Raw genomic sequence first — 18,338 nt, 5'->3', positions numbered from 1 at the left:
ACACAATAATGTTGATGCTGGTAGCAAAAGAGAAGCATTCTGAAAAATATACTCTTGTTGTAACAGTCTCAATTATCTAGGACATTTACACTCACATAGTTCTGTCATGTTGGTTGGAAACCAGCGTTCCCAGTAAGCTGGGTGCTTGTGAAAGAGATTTAAATGCCACTCAGCTGATTAGCAGAGCATCTACAGCTAGGTTTTTTGTTTCTACTGGTGGTGCACATTCATACATGCCTTTGTGCACATAAAATTTATTCCAGACACATGGATACAAAAAAGATTAGAGGGAACATTGCCATCAGCTCTCCAGGCCTTTGGGGATGCTCAATTTATTTGGAGGCACTGGATACCCAAATTAGCAATAGCAGCACAAGATGTCTACTTCCATCTGCACCTAGCCATAGATCTCACCAGAGTGATCTAAATAATCACAAAATCTGGGCTCATTCATAGAAACTTATGTCAAGAATCTAATCTAAACACTGTGGAAAAGCTCCAAATGCAATGAAATTCAGCAGCCTGTCTGCTTAGAAACACGGGTTACATTGAACACATCACCCTGTTGTGCCACTTTCATCATTGGCTCTCATGAGTAGCTTTGTTCAGGATCTCTCTTGTCATAGAGGCCATTGTGGGACTGACTGACTACCTGAAGTGCCATGGCATCCCATTACAGCTACCAGAATGTTCCCATAGACCAATGGAGTAATTGGCTAATAGGAAGAGCCTCATGAATACCAGAGACAGAACTTTCACTATACCTGGACTTAGTAGACTTCTAATTTCGATTCTAAGCTCTTTGGAGCAGGGATAGTCTTGTTTGTTCCAGGGATGCTGGAACCATTTGTATCATGGAGTTACTGAACCAAACTGAGAACCCACTTGATGGAAACCACTTCAAGGCAGGGGTTGATGCTGCATCCCTAGTTCTAGCACCTATGGGTTGTGGTGTGTTTCTACAACCCCTAGCACAATGGGGCCATGGGTCCATGACTGGGGTTCCTATGGGTTCTACCAAATTATAACTACACAGAAAAAAACTATGTTAATAGAACATGATGGCTGCAAAGTCAAACACTCAAGGCTCACTGTGGGCAAAGGGTGCTCCAGCAGCAGCCTCTATCTGCAAGGGTCCCAGTGGGGAGCTGGACCCCCCTGTGGACAGGGGAGGCTGCTGCTGGAGTAGCCAGCCTGGGCCACCATGGACTGGAGCTGTTGGACCTTGCACAAGCTAGGACTGAGCAGGCTCAGCTTGCGCTAGTCTGGGACCACTGCATCTCTGCATTTTAAATGTAGTAAGAGCCACCAAGCAGTTCCAGAGACAGCACGAGCTGGGACTGCTCAGTCCCAGCTTACGCCAGCCCTGGGAGCTACCCCAGCTGCAACTCTGCTGAGCAGCCCCCCCCCCCCTTATTGACTAATTGTGTAGTTGATACAAATTGTATTGACGGCATGACTAGCCAAATAGCCGCTCGTTAACATTCTTACTTAGGACTGCTGTAATATGGAAGACAAAGGTGGAAGCCTGCATCTTTTTTAAAAGGCATAACCCGTGCTACTGTTCAGTGTGGTCTCCTACGCTCTCAGGAGGGATTATATGCAAGCCACTGTGTCAGAATACTCCTCTGTAGTCACATTTTACACTGTCTTGTAATAATCTTTGTACAAAGTTTCTCTATATGGGAGAAAGTGAAAAAACGTATAATTTGCTAGTCAGTATTGTTCACATACATATTGCCACACAAGTTATAAGATTTCCCTCTAGAATTTTATGAATACATGTTACCACCCCACAGCCCTGCCGAAACAGAAATTGGCAAACGGGTCTTTCAAAGGAATGAGCACTCAGTTTAAATTGCTTTTAAGCAGTAAACAGAGTCATCAAGCAGGGAGGTAAACAAAGTTCAAATAGGTGACAAAATGCCAGCAGGAACATCCTTCCACATGGACTCTTTCTCCTAGTGCCCAGCTGGTATTGTTTTTTCAAGAGGGGAATTAAAGCTATAGATAAAGGCACCACTTGCTTCCCCAACTCACAACACCTAATGAGACAAAGGAAGCATTTGTTGGACTCTGGGAGAGAGGGCCTGATGCGAGAGTTTGGTAAGTATGCTGCTGAAACTTGTGTCAAGAAACTTTGCTTGAATCCACTATACTTTGTTAAGTTAAGGATTAGTAAAAGTTATATCTTTAATTTTCCTGTAACCATTTCTGATCTGCATGCTTCACTTTGTACTCCCTTAAAATCCCTCTCTTTGTAGTTAATAAACATGCGTTGCTCTTTTATCTAATCCAATGTGTTCAAATGGAAATGTCTGAATAACTATTTGAGACAATAACAGCATATTAAAGGAATAGTGGACTTAACATATTTGTATTGTCTAGGTCAAGGGTGGGAAACGTAAGGCCCAGGGGCTGAATGTGGTGCCCGACTTGCCTGGATCCAGCCTCCCAGGCTCAGGGCTTTCCCCAACAGTATTGGGGAGCTGGAGAAATTTTTTTTTACGCTTTAATGACAAAGAACCCTGAATGACAACTTTGGTCAATCAGTAATCAGAGTACACACACAAAAACAGTTCAATTGTTAAAGTCTATGTTTTCTCATTAGTTCAAGCACATAAGAAGTCTGTTTTCCAAGCCAATCTGGATGAAGCCAGCAGCACAATAATAGAAGAGTAAGCAACCGTTACTCTATAATGCCAATATCCAGCACATAAAATGACTTTCTATTATGCCAGTATCAAAACTGATTCACATATGAAACAATCCTCAAAAATTTGCTATGACATTTTAGCACAGATTTCTTAGCTTATATAACAAAGACAACAAGGACAAGGTTTGCAACATGGTCTGCTTTTTATGGTGCATAAACAGAGTTAATGGTTGGTACATTTATGTTTCAAACCATGCCCACTGAAACATTTGGAAACTGATGATTGATGGAATCAGAGCTACTTTGTAATAATACATGAAAGCTCGGTGTTGACATGGTTACTTAGAACATTACCTGAATAATTTTTTTTTAATAGGGGCCTGCGCGAAAAATAACCGGGATGAAAACAGAATGGCTAAAGATAGGCCATTTTTCTATAAGGCTTGAGGCTTGGCGGTACCGTTGAGAGTACTGTATTCTAGGAGTGGGAGATTTGTAGAATTCTGTCCCAGGATAGGTAAAAAGCACAGAATCTAACACTTGAAGGGGGGCATTCAGAAAGATCAAAAAGGGAACATAAAAGTTGATAATATAAATTTGATAGTGTTTTATTGTGCCTAGAAAATAAGCAGATAAACAAGTACAATGATAATGGTAACTGAGCTGAGCAGTAAGAAAAGAATATCCTGAATAACATAAGATAATTTAATCAAATCTATTAACGAATAGGCACTCTATGCTCATATTGTCTTTATATACATATAAAAAAAAGTTTTTCCTGTGGGACAACAGAGTGACTTCATCATGCCACTCTGCATCCCGCAGACTCCACCCTCCCATGGCCTCCCTGCCCCAGTTACTGTGCGAGGATAGGCAAAGCCGCCTGGCAGCCGTGCCTGGGCAGATTATGCCTCCCGAAAGTCTGTGGCCACAGCTGAGTGGACAGGACCTTTCAGAGGTGGAATCCACCCAAGTCAGGCTGCCAGGCGGCTTTGCCGTGCCTGAACTGTGTCCATGGCAGGGTAGGGTTGCCAGGTGTCCAGTTTTGAACCGGACAGTCCAGTATTTGAGCTTTCTGTCCAGGAAACAAATTGAGAAAATACCAGACATATAAATGTCCGGTATTTTCTAATTAAGTTAATTTTATTATTATTATGAGTATCAATATGTAGTTGCGTACTGCCTGGCTGGTAGACATGTGCATGAGCGTGTCTACCAGCCAGGCAGTACGCAACTACACAGTAGAGAGAACGGGGATAGGGGCAGTGCCGGGATAGAAAACCCAGGGTCGGACTAGCCCATGCACCCCGCTGGGACTGTGAGCAGGACGGGCACCATCCCGGGATCTGCGTGTGCCCAGGCCACCCCTGCTCCCTGCCAGCTGGTTCCCCGCCCCCGGCCAGCCCCGCTCCCCCTAGCTCCCTCCTGGCCAGTCCTGCTTCCTGCTGGAAGGTTCTCCCTCTCTCCCCCCCCTAATTTCCCCCAACCAGCCCCGCTCCCTGCCAGCCGGTTTCTCCCCCCGACCAGCCCCCTCTCCCCGCCATCTGAGATCAAGTGTGTCTGGTATTTTTTTTAAATCATCAGGTAACCCTAGGGCAGGGAGTGATTCCATCCAAGGCCTAAGTGCCACTGTGGATCAGCCTGCTGCAGGGGGTGGGACTGTAACGGCACTACCGCCATAGCTTGCAGGGGAAACCCCAGCTAGAGACTCCGGAATGACTGGGTGTGGGGACGTTGGGGGCCAACGGGCCTGAGGTGATATGCAGTAGCAGGCGTACAAGGGAAGCAGTGTGGGGCCTGGCGGCTGAGGGGAGGCACTGGCAGTGCGCTGAACTGGTCTGGAAGCCCCTGCTTAGGGGAAGCAACCACTGCGCCATGTCCACTTCTGGCAGCTGGCTGTGGTGCGCGACCACATGCATGGGGTAGACTGAGCTTTGGCTCACTGCCTGGGGACAGGTGCTCCTCCCAAGAGGGGGTTCTCAGCCCTCCAGCCCAAGGGCTGCTTCAGCTGGTATGAGGCCCTGGGCGCAGTCCACTCGTGCCGGGAATGAAGGCAGGCTCTATGCCCCGTGTCCCCAGCTGCCTACCACCCTCTCCTCTGCCACCCCAATGGAAACTGCTCCTGCAGCCCGGCAGCCCCCTAGGCATCACAGAGGAGAGGCCAAACAGCTTTCACACTGGCTGTCAACACTGGCTGTCAACGGGGTGCCTGCCTGTGCGTGGTGGTGCCTGGAGACCCCCTTACTGCGTAGCCCCACATACGAGCCTGGTGTTGTTTCCTTGCTGATTAGGTTGCCTGTTCATGGGAGGGGGCAGGGTGTGCCTAGGGACGGAGGAAAGGGGATAAGGGTGTATGAGGGATGGGTGGTGCAGTAAGGGGGGCATGGTGGGGTTGAGGGAGATATAGGAATGGAGGTGGGGGCATGGGCAGTGTGGGGGTGTAGAGGGGGAGGGGTTAAGGAAGGTGGGGGTAAGGCTAGGCAGTGTGGGGTGGAGGGGGGAAGGGGTTAGGGAGGACAGATGGGTGTAGGAATGGAGGCAGAGGAATGGGGGTGTAGGAATGGAGGTGGGGGTAGGGATGGAAGGAGGGGGTGGGCTGTGAGCCATGGACTATTTTATTGGCAGATGGGGCAGGAGCGGAGAGGGTGTGGGTGGAGAGGACTGGCTGGTGAATGAAGGGCAAGAGCAGGTGGGATAGGCAGAGAGTGTTTGGATAGAGGGGCCCATCCAGGGATGGTGGGTGGGAGTGGAGAAGGATGCGAGTGACTTGGGGCCATGGGGCGTACAGCTGTGTTCAGTACAAGATTAACAGGTTCTCTGGCCAGCAAGGGGGGGGGGGCTAGCGAGCAGGGGGGCACAGCCCCATGGCTCATTTTAAACAAATTTCTTACCTTTGTCGAGATGGTACTGAAGAGAGAACTGCTGTGGGTCTCATTATCCCTGCTATCTGAAAGACCATCATCATTACAAGCTAGGGTGATTGGTTGATTGTGCATTACCTGAAGTCATTTCACTTACATTTCCATCATGGTTGGGGCAGGAGAGTGGTTTTCCTGCAGCAACAGCTGTGACAGTCTCCAAGATGGAAGACTCTTCAATGCTGTTGTCTGGCGTTCTCTGCAGGACATCCATCAGGTTGGTGATAAAGAAATTGTTCTGGAGTGCAGAAACCCCTTTCTCTGGCAGAATGGAGGTCTGACGGCACACTGGGCAAGAAAGGGTTAAACTATGGGCTGGAATGTAATTCTGCAAACACCTAGTGTGAGGAAAGATTGAAAAACAGAGAGTAGCATCAAAACCCAAAATCTCTTAGAAGGTGTTTTGCTTTTGAAAGAATAATTTATAGCTAGCAACTGCTGCAGTTTGCATAGCAAGGGTGAAATCTGGCCATCATGAACATCAGAAAGGAATTTCTTCTTTAATCTGTCCTCTCATTCCTACATCCTACTGCTACATGCAAGGAATGCAGGAAACTAGATTTCATGGATCTGATCTGACAAATATAAGCTCCTTCATCAACTATTTGTGCCCCGTTAATTGGTATATATTGACTAGCTGCTGTCTTCTCAATATAATTCTCTTTTAATTTTAAACTTTCATTTAGGGCCAAATCCTGTTCCCAATAAAGTCAACTTTGACATTTACTTCTATGAAGCCAGGATTTCATGCTACGTGACTTCTAAGAGCTATTTCATTTGGTTCACTGTCAAAAGCAACCACTATCCAAGAGAAATCATTTTGCTCTTCACGCAAACAAAACTGAAAATATTACACTTCAGTGTTATTGGTCATACCCACTGCAAATCCAGCTAGAAAGTGATAATTAACACCTTTACTATACATTCACATGAGGTATGATTTGACTTCAATTTTTCAACAGCTCTGTATGTAAACTAAAAGTCTACCACAAGCTAACTCTCTTGGGCCAAACAAAGGACTCTAAATTGTATTTTTAAAATTTATTTTTCAACAAACATTTTTCCTTCTCTCTACAATTTGGTGGAAAATATCATTCTAAATTATTGCTAGTTGCACTGGTGTCAGTCAATAGAGCAAAATGGAAATCAGATGTATTTTCAGATTTCCTTTCTGAGAAAAATTGGTAGGTAAAAATAATTTCTTACCTAACTATGAAAGAATTATTTCTTAGTTACGAGTCATTGATATTTGAATATGTCATGTCTAAAAACATGAACATTAAAGAATGGGATAATTATTCTCTACAATGTAAATCAACATTTGTATTGCTTTTATTGGACTACAGGCAGTCCCCGACTTATGTTGGATCCGACTTATGTCGGATCCGCAGTTACAAACGGGGCTGCCCCAGAGTACACGGACTGCCGGACCTCGCGGTCCTGCCGCCTGTGTACTCTGGGGCTTTCTCTGCGTCTCCCTGGTCTGCAAAGCTGCGGGGGGGGCTCGGGCAGCGTGGCAGCCCAGGCGCGCCTGGGCTGCTCCGCTGCTGGCTTCCCTGAGGCTTTGCAAAGCCGAGGGGGGGGCTCGGGCAGCGGGGCACCCCAGGCGCGCCTGGGCTGCTCCGCTGCCGGCTTCCCCGAGGCTTTTCAAAGCGGCGGGGGGGCTCGGGCAGTGGGGCACCCCAGGCGCCCCGCGGCTGTCCCGCTGCCAGCGTCCTCAGAGGCTTTGCTCCCCGTCTCCCTGGTCTGCTGGAGACCAGCAGACCAGGGAGACGGGGAGCAAAGCCACGGAGGACCCAGGCAGCGGGACCGTGGTGCGTCTCGGTCCACCGCCCGTGTCGTCCTGGTCTGTTGGGGTGGGGTGGGGGGCGCAGCTAGTACGCCCCCCCCCCCCCCCCAGCAGACTAGGCTTTTCTCCGGACGCCTGTGGCAGAGCAGCTGGGGTGCTGCCGGTTGGTCCTGCAGCACCGCTCTGGGCGCTACTGGTCCAACCCAGCAGCACCCCAGCTGCTCTGGTCCTGATTCAGCTGCTGCTGGTCAGTTTCATCAGCAGCTGAGTCAGGATGCCTGGGGCAGAGCGGATGGGGTGCTGCTGGGTTGGTCCAGTAGTGCCGAGGAGCGGCGCTATTGGAGCAACCCAGCAGCACCCCAGCTGCTCTGCCCCAGGCGTCCTGATTTAGCCGCTGCTGAAACTGATCAGCGCTGACTACAGGAAGCCCGAGGCAGAGTTGCTCTGCCCCAGGCTTCCTGGAATCAGCTGCTGATCAGTTTCAGCAGCAGCTGACTTGGAGACGCTTGGGGTTCTTAAGTTGATTCTGTATGTAAGTCAGAACTGGCGGTCAGTTTCAGCAGCAGCTGAATCTGGACGCCAGTTCCGACTTACATACAGATTCAACTTAAGAACAAACCTACAGTCCCTATCTTGTACGTAACCCGGGGACTGCCTGTAATTATAAAATTGACCTTGTTGATCTTTTGGTTTGATTCTGATTTCACACCATTTTTATATTAGAAGAACACCCTGAAACACCTTTATTGATTTGCTTTTAATGTACAATGGTATAAATGAAATTGGATCAGGCCTTGAAGTCTCTAAAAACCTATGGCAGTCTAGGAGAACCTTCAGTACGGCTACATACAAACTATCTTACCCATTACCAAGATAGCTTCCCCAATTATCACCTCTAATATCATTAGCTCACAGACATCCCACTCTCCCCACCTCTAATATCATCAATTCACAGACACTGACCTTCCTTCCTTCCCCTCTCCCCCCGCCTCCCCCTCCTGTTCTGAAATGTGATTTGTCCTTTTCATATGTGTTCATATTTTTAAAATTGTATCCTTTGGTATATATGATTGTGACTATTTTCTTCCACTATTTGATCTGAGGAAGTGGGTCTGGCCCATGAAAGCTCATCATCTAATAAACCATCTTGTTAGTCTTTAAAGTGCTACATTGTCCTGCATTTTGCTTCAGCTACCCCAGACTAACACGGCTACATTCCTATCACTATGCTACATACAAAGACATTCCTCTATTTATCGGTCATTTAGAAATAACCTTGTAGAATCACAGTGAACAAAAAAGGACAATGAATTTAAAATATCATGGACTTGATTCTCTTCTCATTCCAGTATAAATGAAGAAACTTCATGGATATTAAAATTACTCATCACTGTAATGCCACTGAAAATATAGAAGCAGAATGATTCTCTCTGAAAAGAAAACAAAGGACTCTAACCCAAGCCAGCTAATGGTGATTAGCTAACCTCTGTTAAGAATACAAACATCTTTGAAGTTTAGGCATACCTTAACTTAGTTATTTCTCTTTAAGTTCAGTCGTTGCTTTTTTAACAAAGCAAAACCAAAAGGGGATGGTGGAGTGAAGGAAAGGAAAAAGCATAAATCATTCATTTATAAAAATAAAAATCTGGGATGACAGATATTCTGTTACCGTCTTCTGCTCACTGCCTAATATGAATAGTGCCAGTTCACCTCTCTAATCTTTAGCTCAGAGTCATGCTCCAAGATGATCTAGACAGACAGATGGTATACTGTCGGTTAAAGGTAACTATACGTTTGTGGGTACACATTGTGGTAACTGAGAGAAAACTGTGAAAATAAGAACTTTAGAACAGCCATACTGGCTCAGACCAAAGATCAATCTAGCCTGGTATCCTGTAGCCAATGCCAAGTGCCCCTGAATGAATAGAACAGGTAATCATCATGTGATCCATCCCTTGTCACCCATTCCCAGTGAACCGCAATGGGGAAAACAGCTCTCACCTCTCACAGAAAGTATGCAGACAGGGAAGTACTTTAGGGTTCTTGTAACGTTCCAGGCATATGCTGCAAATCAGAAACTGTTTGTCAATCTGACGCACCACAGGACTTGGGATGTTGGAGCCTTCACTGGCCATCCTAGACCACTGACATATGGGTCCCGGTCCCTTTTACCCAGCACACTGCTGAAACAGAAGGAGAGAGGAGCAATGTTAAATCAGCATGAAATGCCAGTTTCAATACCCAGTTCACCAATATACTTCAGCCTGATTTAAGGGGCAATATTTCCATAAAGATCAAAATGACATAGGTAAGTTTCTAAAAATGTCATATCACCCCCTACAGCCTGGAAATAGTCAGGCTTTTATGATTTAGTGTGACAGAATGTCTCAGTGAGTGCCCTGGAGAAGCATGCTGCAGCTCAACTGCAAGAATTACAGGACTGCTTCTGCTAAAGCCACTATCAATTCTTCCCTAGTCCATCTACTCTGGCAACAGAACCATTTTTAAACATGACCCTTGTAAAAGGTAACTTCATACCCGTTTCTCTAGCCAGCACTTCACAAACATAACCATTTTCTAAAATATGGAATATAGTTTGGACTGCATTAGCCAGCCAGCCCAATGACTTTAGTATAAATTAAATTTTAAATTAAATTTTAAAATTAGTTGCCTAATATTGTTTCCTTGTCAGTACAGACAGTGCCAAAAATGAAGCATGTTTGGTCTCTGGAAAGGAAAGGAATCTCATCTTCTGAAGCAACTGACGCTGAGAAGGAGCATGTGATCAAAAACTACATGAATGGGTTCAGTAAAAGAGCCTAGATACCTCGGAGACCCAAAACTGACACAGATAAATGTTTCAAAGGGGCAGCCGAGTTAGTCAGTACAGGATAAACTTAAAAAACAACAAATAGTCTGGTAGCACTTTAACAACTAATAAAACATGTAAATGGTATCATGAGCTTTCGTTATCCTGCCCGTCACACTTGAAGTGCTGCCACCAGTGGCAGTTGGAAGAGAGGGAGGAAGGAGATCCAGGAAGGATAGTTAGAGAATAGCTGTAAGAAATAATACAACATTCCCCCCTCCCTCCCCCAAATGAAGAAATGGTCATTGCCCAAATTTCTGTATCTTAAGTCTGCTCAAAACCACTATGGCAAAAATGATATAAAGTGGGAGATCTATGCGACAGTCTGCTGACACAGCAGCAAGTTTTTACTCCTCAGGAAACAGATATCGGAAGCACACTTGAAAATCCTGCTCCTCTAGGAGGACAATTGCCATAAAACTGAGTCATGAGGAGAAAAAAAAAAGTCTCAAGGTTAGTGGAATAATACTGAAATGATAGGCAATATACATAAAGCAGGTAATAGTTAGAGAGACACAATGTGGGAAAGAGAAGCAGTAGCATCAAACAAAGGAAATTGATAGCTACATGCTAAAATGCATTAGGAAATGATAGTAAAAAAGTGACCACTGCAGGTACAAAAGAAGTGATGTACGAGTTCAGAAGTAATACTTTATTTTCCTTCTAACCAATAAGCCTATACCTTTTCTGCACCAGAGATATACTTTGGTTGGCAAACTTCTTAAAGAAATGTTTCCTTCATACATCTAACATTTGTTTAACAACAGTGCCCATCTCTCTATGAATGGTCACATGAATTCAGAAGCCAAATGAATTCCACAAAATCTGGTCCATGGTATTTTGTAAATATTGTAAGGTCTGGTCTCCTATTGAATCCATTATGTATAGCAACAATTACAAAGGCAAAAATGTATAAACCTAATAAAGATGAACCCAGCATTCTCTGAGTTGTGTCTGACGAGATTCATATATTTTACTGGTCTGTTTTTCTTTTGTGTGTTTGACTAATTAGGATGGCTATGGAAAAGCTGCATTGGCTTTTCTAAGAGGCTAGACTCCTCTAGGAATCACCTCATAATGAGCAAAGTGTTATAAAATTATTCATTATTAAAACAGTAAGAAGTTGTGAACTGAAGACATAACATATGAAATTTACATGCATAGTGGTTAAACTGGTCCCTGATTTCCCTTGCACTTGCACACCCGCACAAACTCCTGCTTATGAGATCATGTTACATCTTAAAAGTGCAAGTTAAAAAACCAAAACAAAACCAAACCAGGCAGCCAAACTGAACAGCTTCTAAAAGTGAGATCAGAAACAGTATTAGCCAAACATGAATATGCATCAGTTCACTGGACTGTGAGGGTTGTGAATTTCAAAGATTTGATTGGAAGGAAATTTATTTGATCATTAAATTCACAGTTCCATCTGCTCCCCACTCTATACTAACCTAAAATATAAAGAGAGAGAGAGAAAAACAGAAATATTTCTGCATATACTAAATACTACATATACGAATACTGCATACTAAAAAGCAGGTTTTTCAAACTGAGTACAAAATAGATTACAAACAGCATAAAGTTTATGTGGCTGTCAATCAAAAAAAGTAACATGCTTAGTTAGTCTCCACCACAGAGAGCTTTTACACAGCCAATGAAATTCATAAAAGAAAACTATTCTTCAAGTCAATTCCTGCAGTTATTACCTAGGCAAAACTCTCATTATTTCTATAATTTTGGCTCTTTAAGGACTGCAGGCTCTTTACAGTTAAAATGTTTAATTGAATGCAAAGACTTATTTATTTATTTATTGTCAAAGACATTTCATCTGTCTAACTTCATCCTCACCAATTACAGTTCCAAATTTCATTGTAAATGGAATATCATATACCAATCTCATTCTGTCCACTGGTTTAAGATACTAATCATCCAAAAGAAACCACGGGAAAGAGTTTTAAAATAACTACATTCCATCTGAAATGTTCCCTATATATTTTGTCTAAAACATACCACACCTGGACTATCACCTACCATTGCCCAAATGAATGGATTTTCAAACGTGCGATTTAGAAAAGGTATTTGCATTTATTTGTATGGAAGGTTGTTTTACTGGCGCTCTCCTCCCTCCCCCCTAAGGATTTCAGAAAAAAACTGACATATATTATCAAGGGGCATACAGGCTGAGAAGTTATTTTTGATTAAACAAATGTCTTTACTCTGCAAGCTTCTTTTAAAAAACAAAATATAGTGAGCACCTGTCACTGCATACAGGCAGCTGGAAATAGCTTGACAAATTACAATCTTAGGCCTTGATCCTGCAAACACTTATATATGCAATTTACACATACCAACAGTTCCATGCAATAGTTGAATATGTGTTTGCGCAATTGGGGATTAACTGTCTGATCCTGCAACCCTTTCTTGTGCAAGTATCCCACTGAGCCAAATTCATCCCAAGTGTAGCTCTACTAATTCAGTGGACTTATCAGTGGAGTGAATTTTACCCACTGACTACTAAAGGAATAATCAAGGACTACTCACTAAGTATGAGCTGACCATCTAAAATAACCCCCAGAGGAATTGGTTGAAGATAAATTTTATTTTTATTTATGGCAGCAGCAGCACTTCACAGGGTTACTTATATTTCAGGGCTATTTTAATTATGGATCTAGCAATAGTAATAGTAATTTTTAAAAGGAAAACATTCTATAATACCATTTTTTGATTGTCACATTTAGCCAAAACTTCTTGGACTCTTTTTATGTGGTTTAAGTTAAACTTCCACATATCCTCATTGCAGAAAAACCATGTGGCTAACATTTGGGTGTAACAGGCTACTGCTTTGTTTTACAGAAGACAGGAAACTTCTTTTCCCCTCTCTGTTAATGGCATTAGGGACACAAGGTACATGGCTACAGCTATACTGCATGTTAATGGCACTATAATTTAACTTCTCAACTAGGTGGATTAAGAATGGTCATCACTGTTTCATGTAAGACCCTGGGAGTCTCCATGTATATATACAGCTATAGAACTCTCTCTCTCTCAATCTATATCTATCTATTAAGCTGAAGCTGATGAATGGACTGTCAAATACAAATACATCAAAACCCCACCCTCTGATTTTATGAGAAGAGCCTTGGAAACCCAGCTCATCTTAGCTAAATCAATTCCAGAAAGAGCTCAGAAAAATGAAGTATTCTTTGTCTCCCACCCAGTGCACATAAATTACATTCCCAGCTTTCCTGAAAATAATATTTTGTCTCTTTCCGGTATCCATCTGTATGGAAGTATTTATCAATTTTCATTCAAAATGTCATTTAAAGCACAAGGAAGAAAAATGCCACTTCTGTGGAACAACATCCAAACCCTTGGAAAGTGTACACAAATTCAGTCAGAAATGTCAGCATGCAGCCCCACCCCATTTAGAATTTCATAGGGATAAAACCCATTAGGATTCCATAAATGACATTCTAAAAGACTTATCCGAAAAAACCTTCACAGTTTAATATTATTCTTACCATTTCTTTTAAACCAGCCTTTAGACTTTCAATAGATTCACATATTTCCAGATCAGAAGCCTCCATTGTGATTGTCTACTCTGGCCTCCTATATACTGTAGGCCTATATGATATTTCCTAGACGTACCTTTTAGAAAATCATCCCATTTTGATTTTTAATATTGCCAGTATTTCAACTTTTGGTTAATTGTTGAAATAGTTAAATACTCTCACATTACGAATATATGCATTATTCCCCCTATGTTTCTAAAACAGGAATTTAATTATCTATGAAGTTATATAGGATTGTCCATACAAAATTAAAACAAAATCATAATAAGTTATTATATGCCATAGTTCAGTTTCATAAAAAGGCAGAACATTCCCTTCTTGCAGACAGTGCTATCCAAGAACTCCACCCACCCAGAACTGCAAGTAGACTGTGTGAAAAACTATCAGAATAAACCAAATCATTTGCTGGTTCCTTGTCTGTTACCTATCAATGATATACAGAACCTACAGGGTCTATTCATGTATTATGAATGAATAGGTTTCCAATGGCAACGTTTGCAATGAAACTGTTAGGCACTGAGTTCTGTTGGAAAGGATGGGGGATTCTAAATAATGCTGCTTCAGAAATATCAGTAGACATGGGTAAACTTTCATCAACCGGATACTATGCCTGCCTAGCTACCTGCATAGGAATAAAATGATTAATTCAATCCAGTTACAACAGCTGCTCTAATGTTAGTCTGTCTCCAAACACATAAGATCAAGATACAAAGTAAATTCATCATCAATATGCAGAAACCTAGTACATTCTTGTAACCAGTTTGGTGCCACTGTTTAAAATATAGAGTAAGCATCTTCCATTTACTACAGCATGCAGCATCATAAAGAACAAACAGAGTTGCCAGACCAGGAGTGACTCAATAGTAGTCATCAGGCATAATACTAAGCAAATTTGAACATTTCAGACCTACCCATCTTTGTAGATAAATAGCTTAATCAGTGGGGTGCAGAGTATAAGATCCTTTCAGGGATGGAGCTGCAGTTCCTCAGTAATCCAAATAAACAAAGCATTATTCTGTTAATTTTTCAACTTTAAGAGCCTCAAGCATGAAGCTGTTAAAGAATCCCAGGCAGCAGTGTCATTATTAGAGGCACAGCATATTTTTTGCTCTAGGTAGTGATGCTCCATTCAACGTAGAGAACAGGTGTAAAGAAAAATGGAAGAAATAAAAAGAGGCCCAGTGAAGTCATCATGAATTTTTTTTTCTTCCCTGGATCATTAACAAGTGGGAGACCCTTTCATGATTCAGACCAATCAGTCTTTATTTAGCATATCTTTCTCTCACTTGCCGGTGTTGAAAGACTGCAGCAAACTGTGCAAGGGATTGTGGGATAGGGATGCAGCAGAGAGCTGCAATGAGATTCGCTGCTTTTTTTCCTCCTTTCCTTGTCAGCAATCAGCTGTTTCAAGGCTCAGGCAAAGCCATTGAATTTGGTCACCAGAATGTTATTACAGGATTAGCAGGCGGAGACAGCTACCACTGTGCATCTGGTGTGCCAATGCAGCTAAGAAATCCATATGCAAATACTACTCACATCAAAATAAGGATTACATTTTGACAGAGAGAATATTACATAATATTGATTATCAGTACAGTCACGGCAGATTATAAATAAAGGTGCTTTCATTTTAAGAAGATAAAAGCTCAAGACTAATGCATTTCAATCATTTTCCAGGCCTTAGAACTGTATTCAATATACCTACCTTGCCCCAAATTTAAGGTGAGAGAAAAGTGGTCTGTGATTATTTCCCAGGTGGATAAAGCAGAAGAAGATAATTTTTTTTTAGAAAAATAACAAAAATTGTACTTCTGGCACTAAACCAACAGAAACTTTATTGCTATAAACTGGGATTTCAGTTTACTCAGACACAAGCAAAATGATAAAACAGCAATTATTATCCACATTACTACCTTAACAGTGAACAATGAAATCACAGCTGACAATCTACTGAAAAGTTTTTTCTCCAGTCACTCATGCCTAGTTTTGTGCCTCTCTCCCTTCTTCCATTTACTAGTTTAAAAAAAAAATCATAGATTGAGAAACAAACACAAAAAGCTTGTTTTCAATTTTATGTCCTCAGCAAAGCAGGTCACTGATCCCATCAGAAAGATGTTGACTACACAGAAACTACTGAAGTCAAGCAAAACAAAATTAGTTTTGTCCTTTAACATGGTCTTTTTGCATATGAAGTAGAATATGCATCTCTAGGTCTGAACCCACATTTCTTTGGGGGAAAAAACCAAAAAGTCATATGCAAATGTTCTAGCTGTAAAGTGTTACGAAAGTTCCCACAAACTTAAGGACTCTAAGGACCCATCTACATTAAAGATAAAGGATTACTGAAATACTAATTAGATCAGGCAAAATGCTATTAGAAATCATGGTTTAAAAACCATTGTTCAATCTAGACTTTTTAAACACGAGGGTTGCCAACTCAGTTGCACCAGACTCCATTTGCGGCAATGATGACATCTGGTCTGTCTGATTTGACAGAATTGTCAACCCTATTCAACATCATTCGTAAAATAGTTACTCCCCCACTGCACTGGCAAGGCAAATAATATGCAAGTTATATTAGCATAAACTGAACTTAACCTCATTAATTTAATATGGTTTTCTTTCAAGTGTAGGCAGGCTTTCAAAAGCTTATCTAAGTTTTCTACAGTCTACCACAAACTCTCCCTGTATCTTAAAATGTAAGTAGAACCAGTCAAAAAACAGAATTCCCAATCCATAGGAAATTGTGAGATTTCATATGGTGGGCTGGAGTTTCTAGGCCAGGTCACCAGCAGCAGGATTCTGCACCCCTTTTCTGCTGGCTAATTCTGGGACCTAACCACTAGGCCAGAATGTATTCCTGGAGGTTTCATCCCATGACATAATCTTTAAATTAAAGATTAATTTTCTGTTCCAGGAGACTCCAGACAATCCTGGAGGAATGGCAGCCTTAAGTACAGTAATGACCATGCACCCCTTGAACCACAGCTAATACAGTACCACAATGTACCTCATGGCTAAAGGAGGAGACTGCAAGGTAGTCACTGGTGAAGTCAGTCACTTTCACTAGGAGCAGTTATTAGGTGTCACCAACTCAAAATGAAAGAGTGTGTTAAAGTTCTTCTCTCATAATTCCCAGGATCTGCCAGCCAGCAGTGAGTTTACTCTTTCCAAATAGTTCTTCGTTGGAAAAAATAAGTGTGGGGACAGTGCCAACACAAGTGAGACAAAGAATACTTGTAGTGCTTCCCTTGATGCTTTTGTTCTTGCATGTTTAATGTTTGACATGTAGGTTTCTTTTCCCCAGTGGAGAGGAAATAGATTTACAGTTCACTGAACAACCTTACTGCACTTTACCAGCACACCAATTACTAGTTGGTTGCTTCAAATTCTGTTTTTCAATAAAATACTTTCCCTTGGGGATTTCCTGCACCCTCCCTTTCTGCTGTGCAGTTAGTTAAATTAGTTCTGAATAGAAAAGTGTGCTATAGCATATGCCACCTTCACCGTATGTAGGAGGGAGAAATCCCCACTTTGCTGCTACAACAAGAGTTTCTGCTGTTATTTCTGATTCTCCTTCTCTGCTCCTCTCCCTGTCCCTTGTGCTCCCTCTTCCAAAACACCCTACTCCATTTCCCTCTCCTGGGCGTCCTATGAGTAAAACATTTTTTAAACCCTAGCTGGCAAATCTAACTGGGTCTGAACTTCTGTAATAATTATGTGAATATGTATCAAAATACTCTGAATTCAGACAGGCTGATTGTTCAACATTTAGTTACATGTGTCTTCAAAAGAGAACAGCAAGTGCTTTGATAAGTGGGTTGAAATGTTGGCTCATTTTACTGTGACTTCTATAAGCACTTCAGCTGAAATTATCTTTTGTACAGCAATGGGAAGTCACCCAGTGGGATTTTCAAAAGTGTCTAGGCACTTATCTACCTCTTTAGGCACCTAAAACACCTGAAGATCTGTCCTTTTAGGACCGGCTTTTCAAAAGTGCCCAGCACCTGAAAGCTGAAATAAAAGTTAAATGTAAATGCTCAGTACCTCGGATGATACTCCTCACTGAGAAGGTTCAACCTATTAAAGAAGCCACCTCAGTCTTTCTGCGAGCAGCTCTCTTTAACCACCCAACCCTGCATACAAACACAGCTGTTCTGCATCACTGCACCAACCAAGACAGAATTTGTCCTTACAGTTTTTCAGTTCTTCATTCAGAGTGGGTAACATGCTAAATGCTGCTAATTAATATGATTAGAAGATTAGTCAAAGGTTGCTTCTCAACAGACCATGTGCTGCTCCTCCCACCCCCAAACCTCTCCTTCAGTGCCTATTTACTTTTGAATGGATTTTGTTGGTCAAACACAGTTCAGCTCAGCAAGGTATAGTGTAGTGTCCCGTAATCACCACTTGCCATATAATCTCTGAGTAAGATGAAATCATCACTAACCTGCTGGGTCCCTCCAAGATTGCTTCTTGTGACCATAATTACCTTACAGCTATAAACAAGCTCATGTAACATATCTCACACTTT

At 42.4% G+C, this 18,338-nt stretch overlaps 1 protein-coding gene across 12 annotated transcripts in view; it reads right to left on the bottom strand.

Moving 5' to 3' along the window:
• Nucleotides 1–18,338, bottom strand: part of TRIM2 (tripartite motif containing 2) — a 120,948-nt gene that overhangs the window by 48,265 nt on the left and 54,345 nt on the right. For 9 of the 12 annotated variants that reach the window (XM_014574269.3, XM_014574301.3, XM_006111560.3 and 6 more), the window contains 2 exons: nucleotides 9,365–9,546; nucleotides 5,675–5,912 (listed from right to left, as the gene is read on the bottom strand). In XM_014574269.3, coding sequence (XP_014429755.2) covers nucleotides 5,675–5,912; nucleotides 9,365–9,498 — 372 coding nt within the window. In that variant the 5' untranslated portion in view covers nucleotides 9,499–9,546. The remainder of the gene's footprint in view (nucleotides 1–5,674; nucleotides 5,913–9,364; nucleotides 9,547–18,338) is intronic. The other 3 variants (XM_014574339.3, XM_014574333.3, XM_075930074.1) reach the window with 1 other exon arrangement.

Source organism: Pelodiscus sinensis, chromosome 5 (genome assembly GCF_049634645.1).
Source record: "Pelodiscus sinensis isolate JC-2024 chromosome 5, ASM4963464v1, whole genome shotgun sequence".
In the NCBI taxonomy this organism is placed as follows: Eukaryota; Metazoa; Chordata; order Testudines; family Trionychidae; genus Pelodiscus; species Pelodiscus sinensis.
Note: the sequence above shows the minus strand (reverse complement) of the source record. Positions and strands in the feature narration are given on the sequence as shown.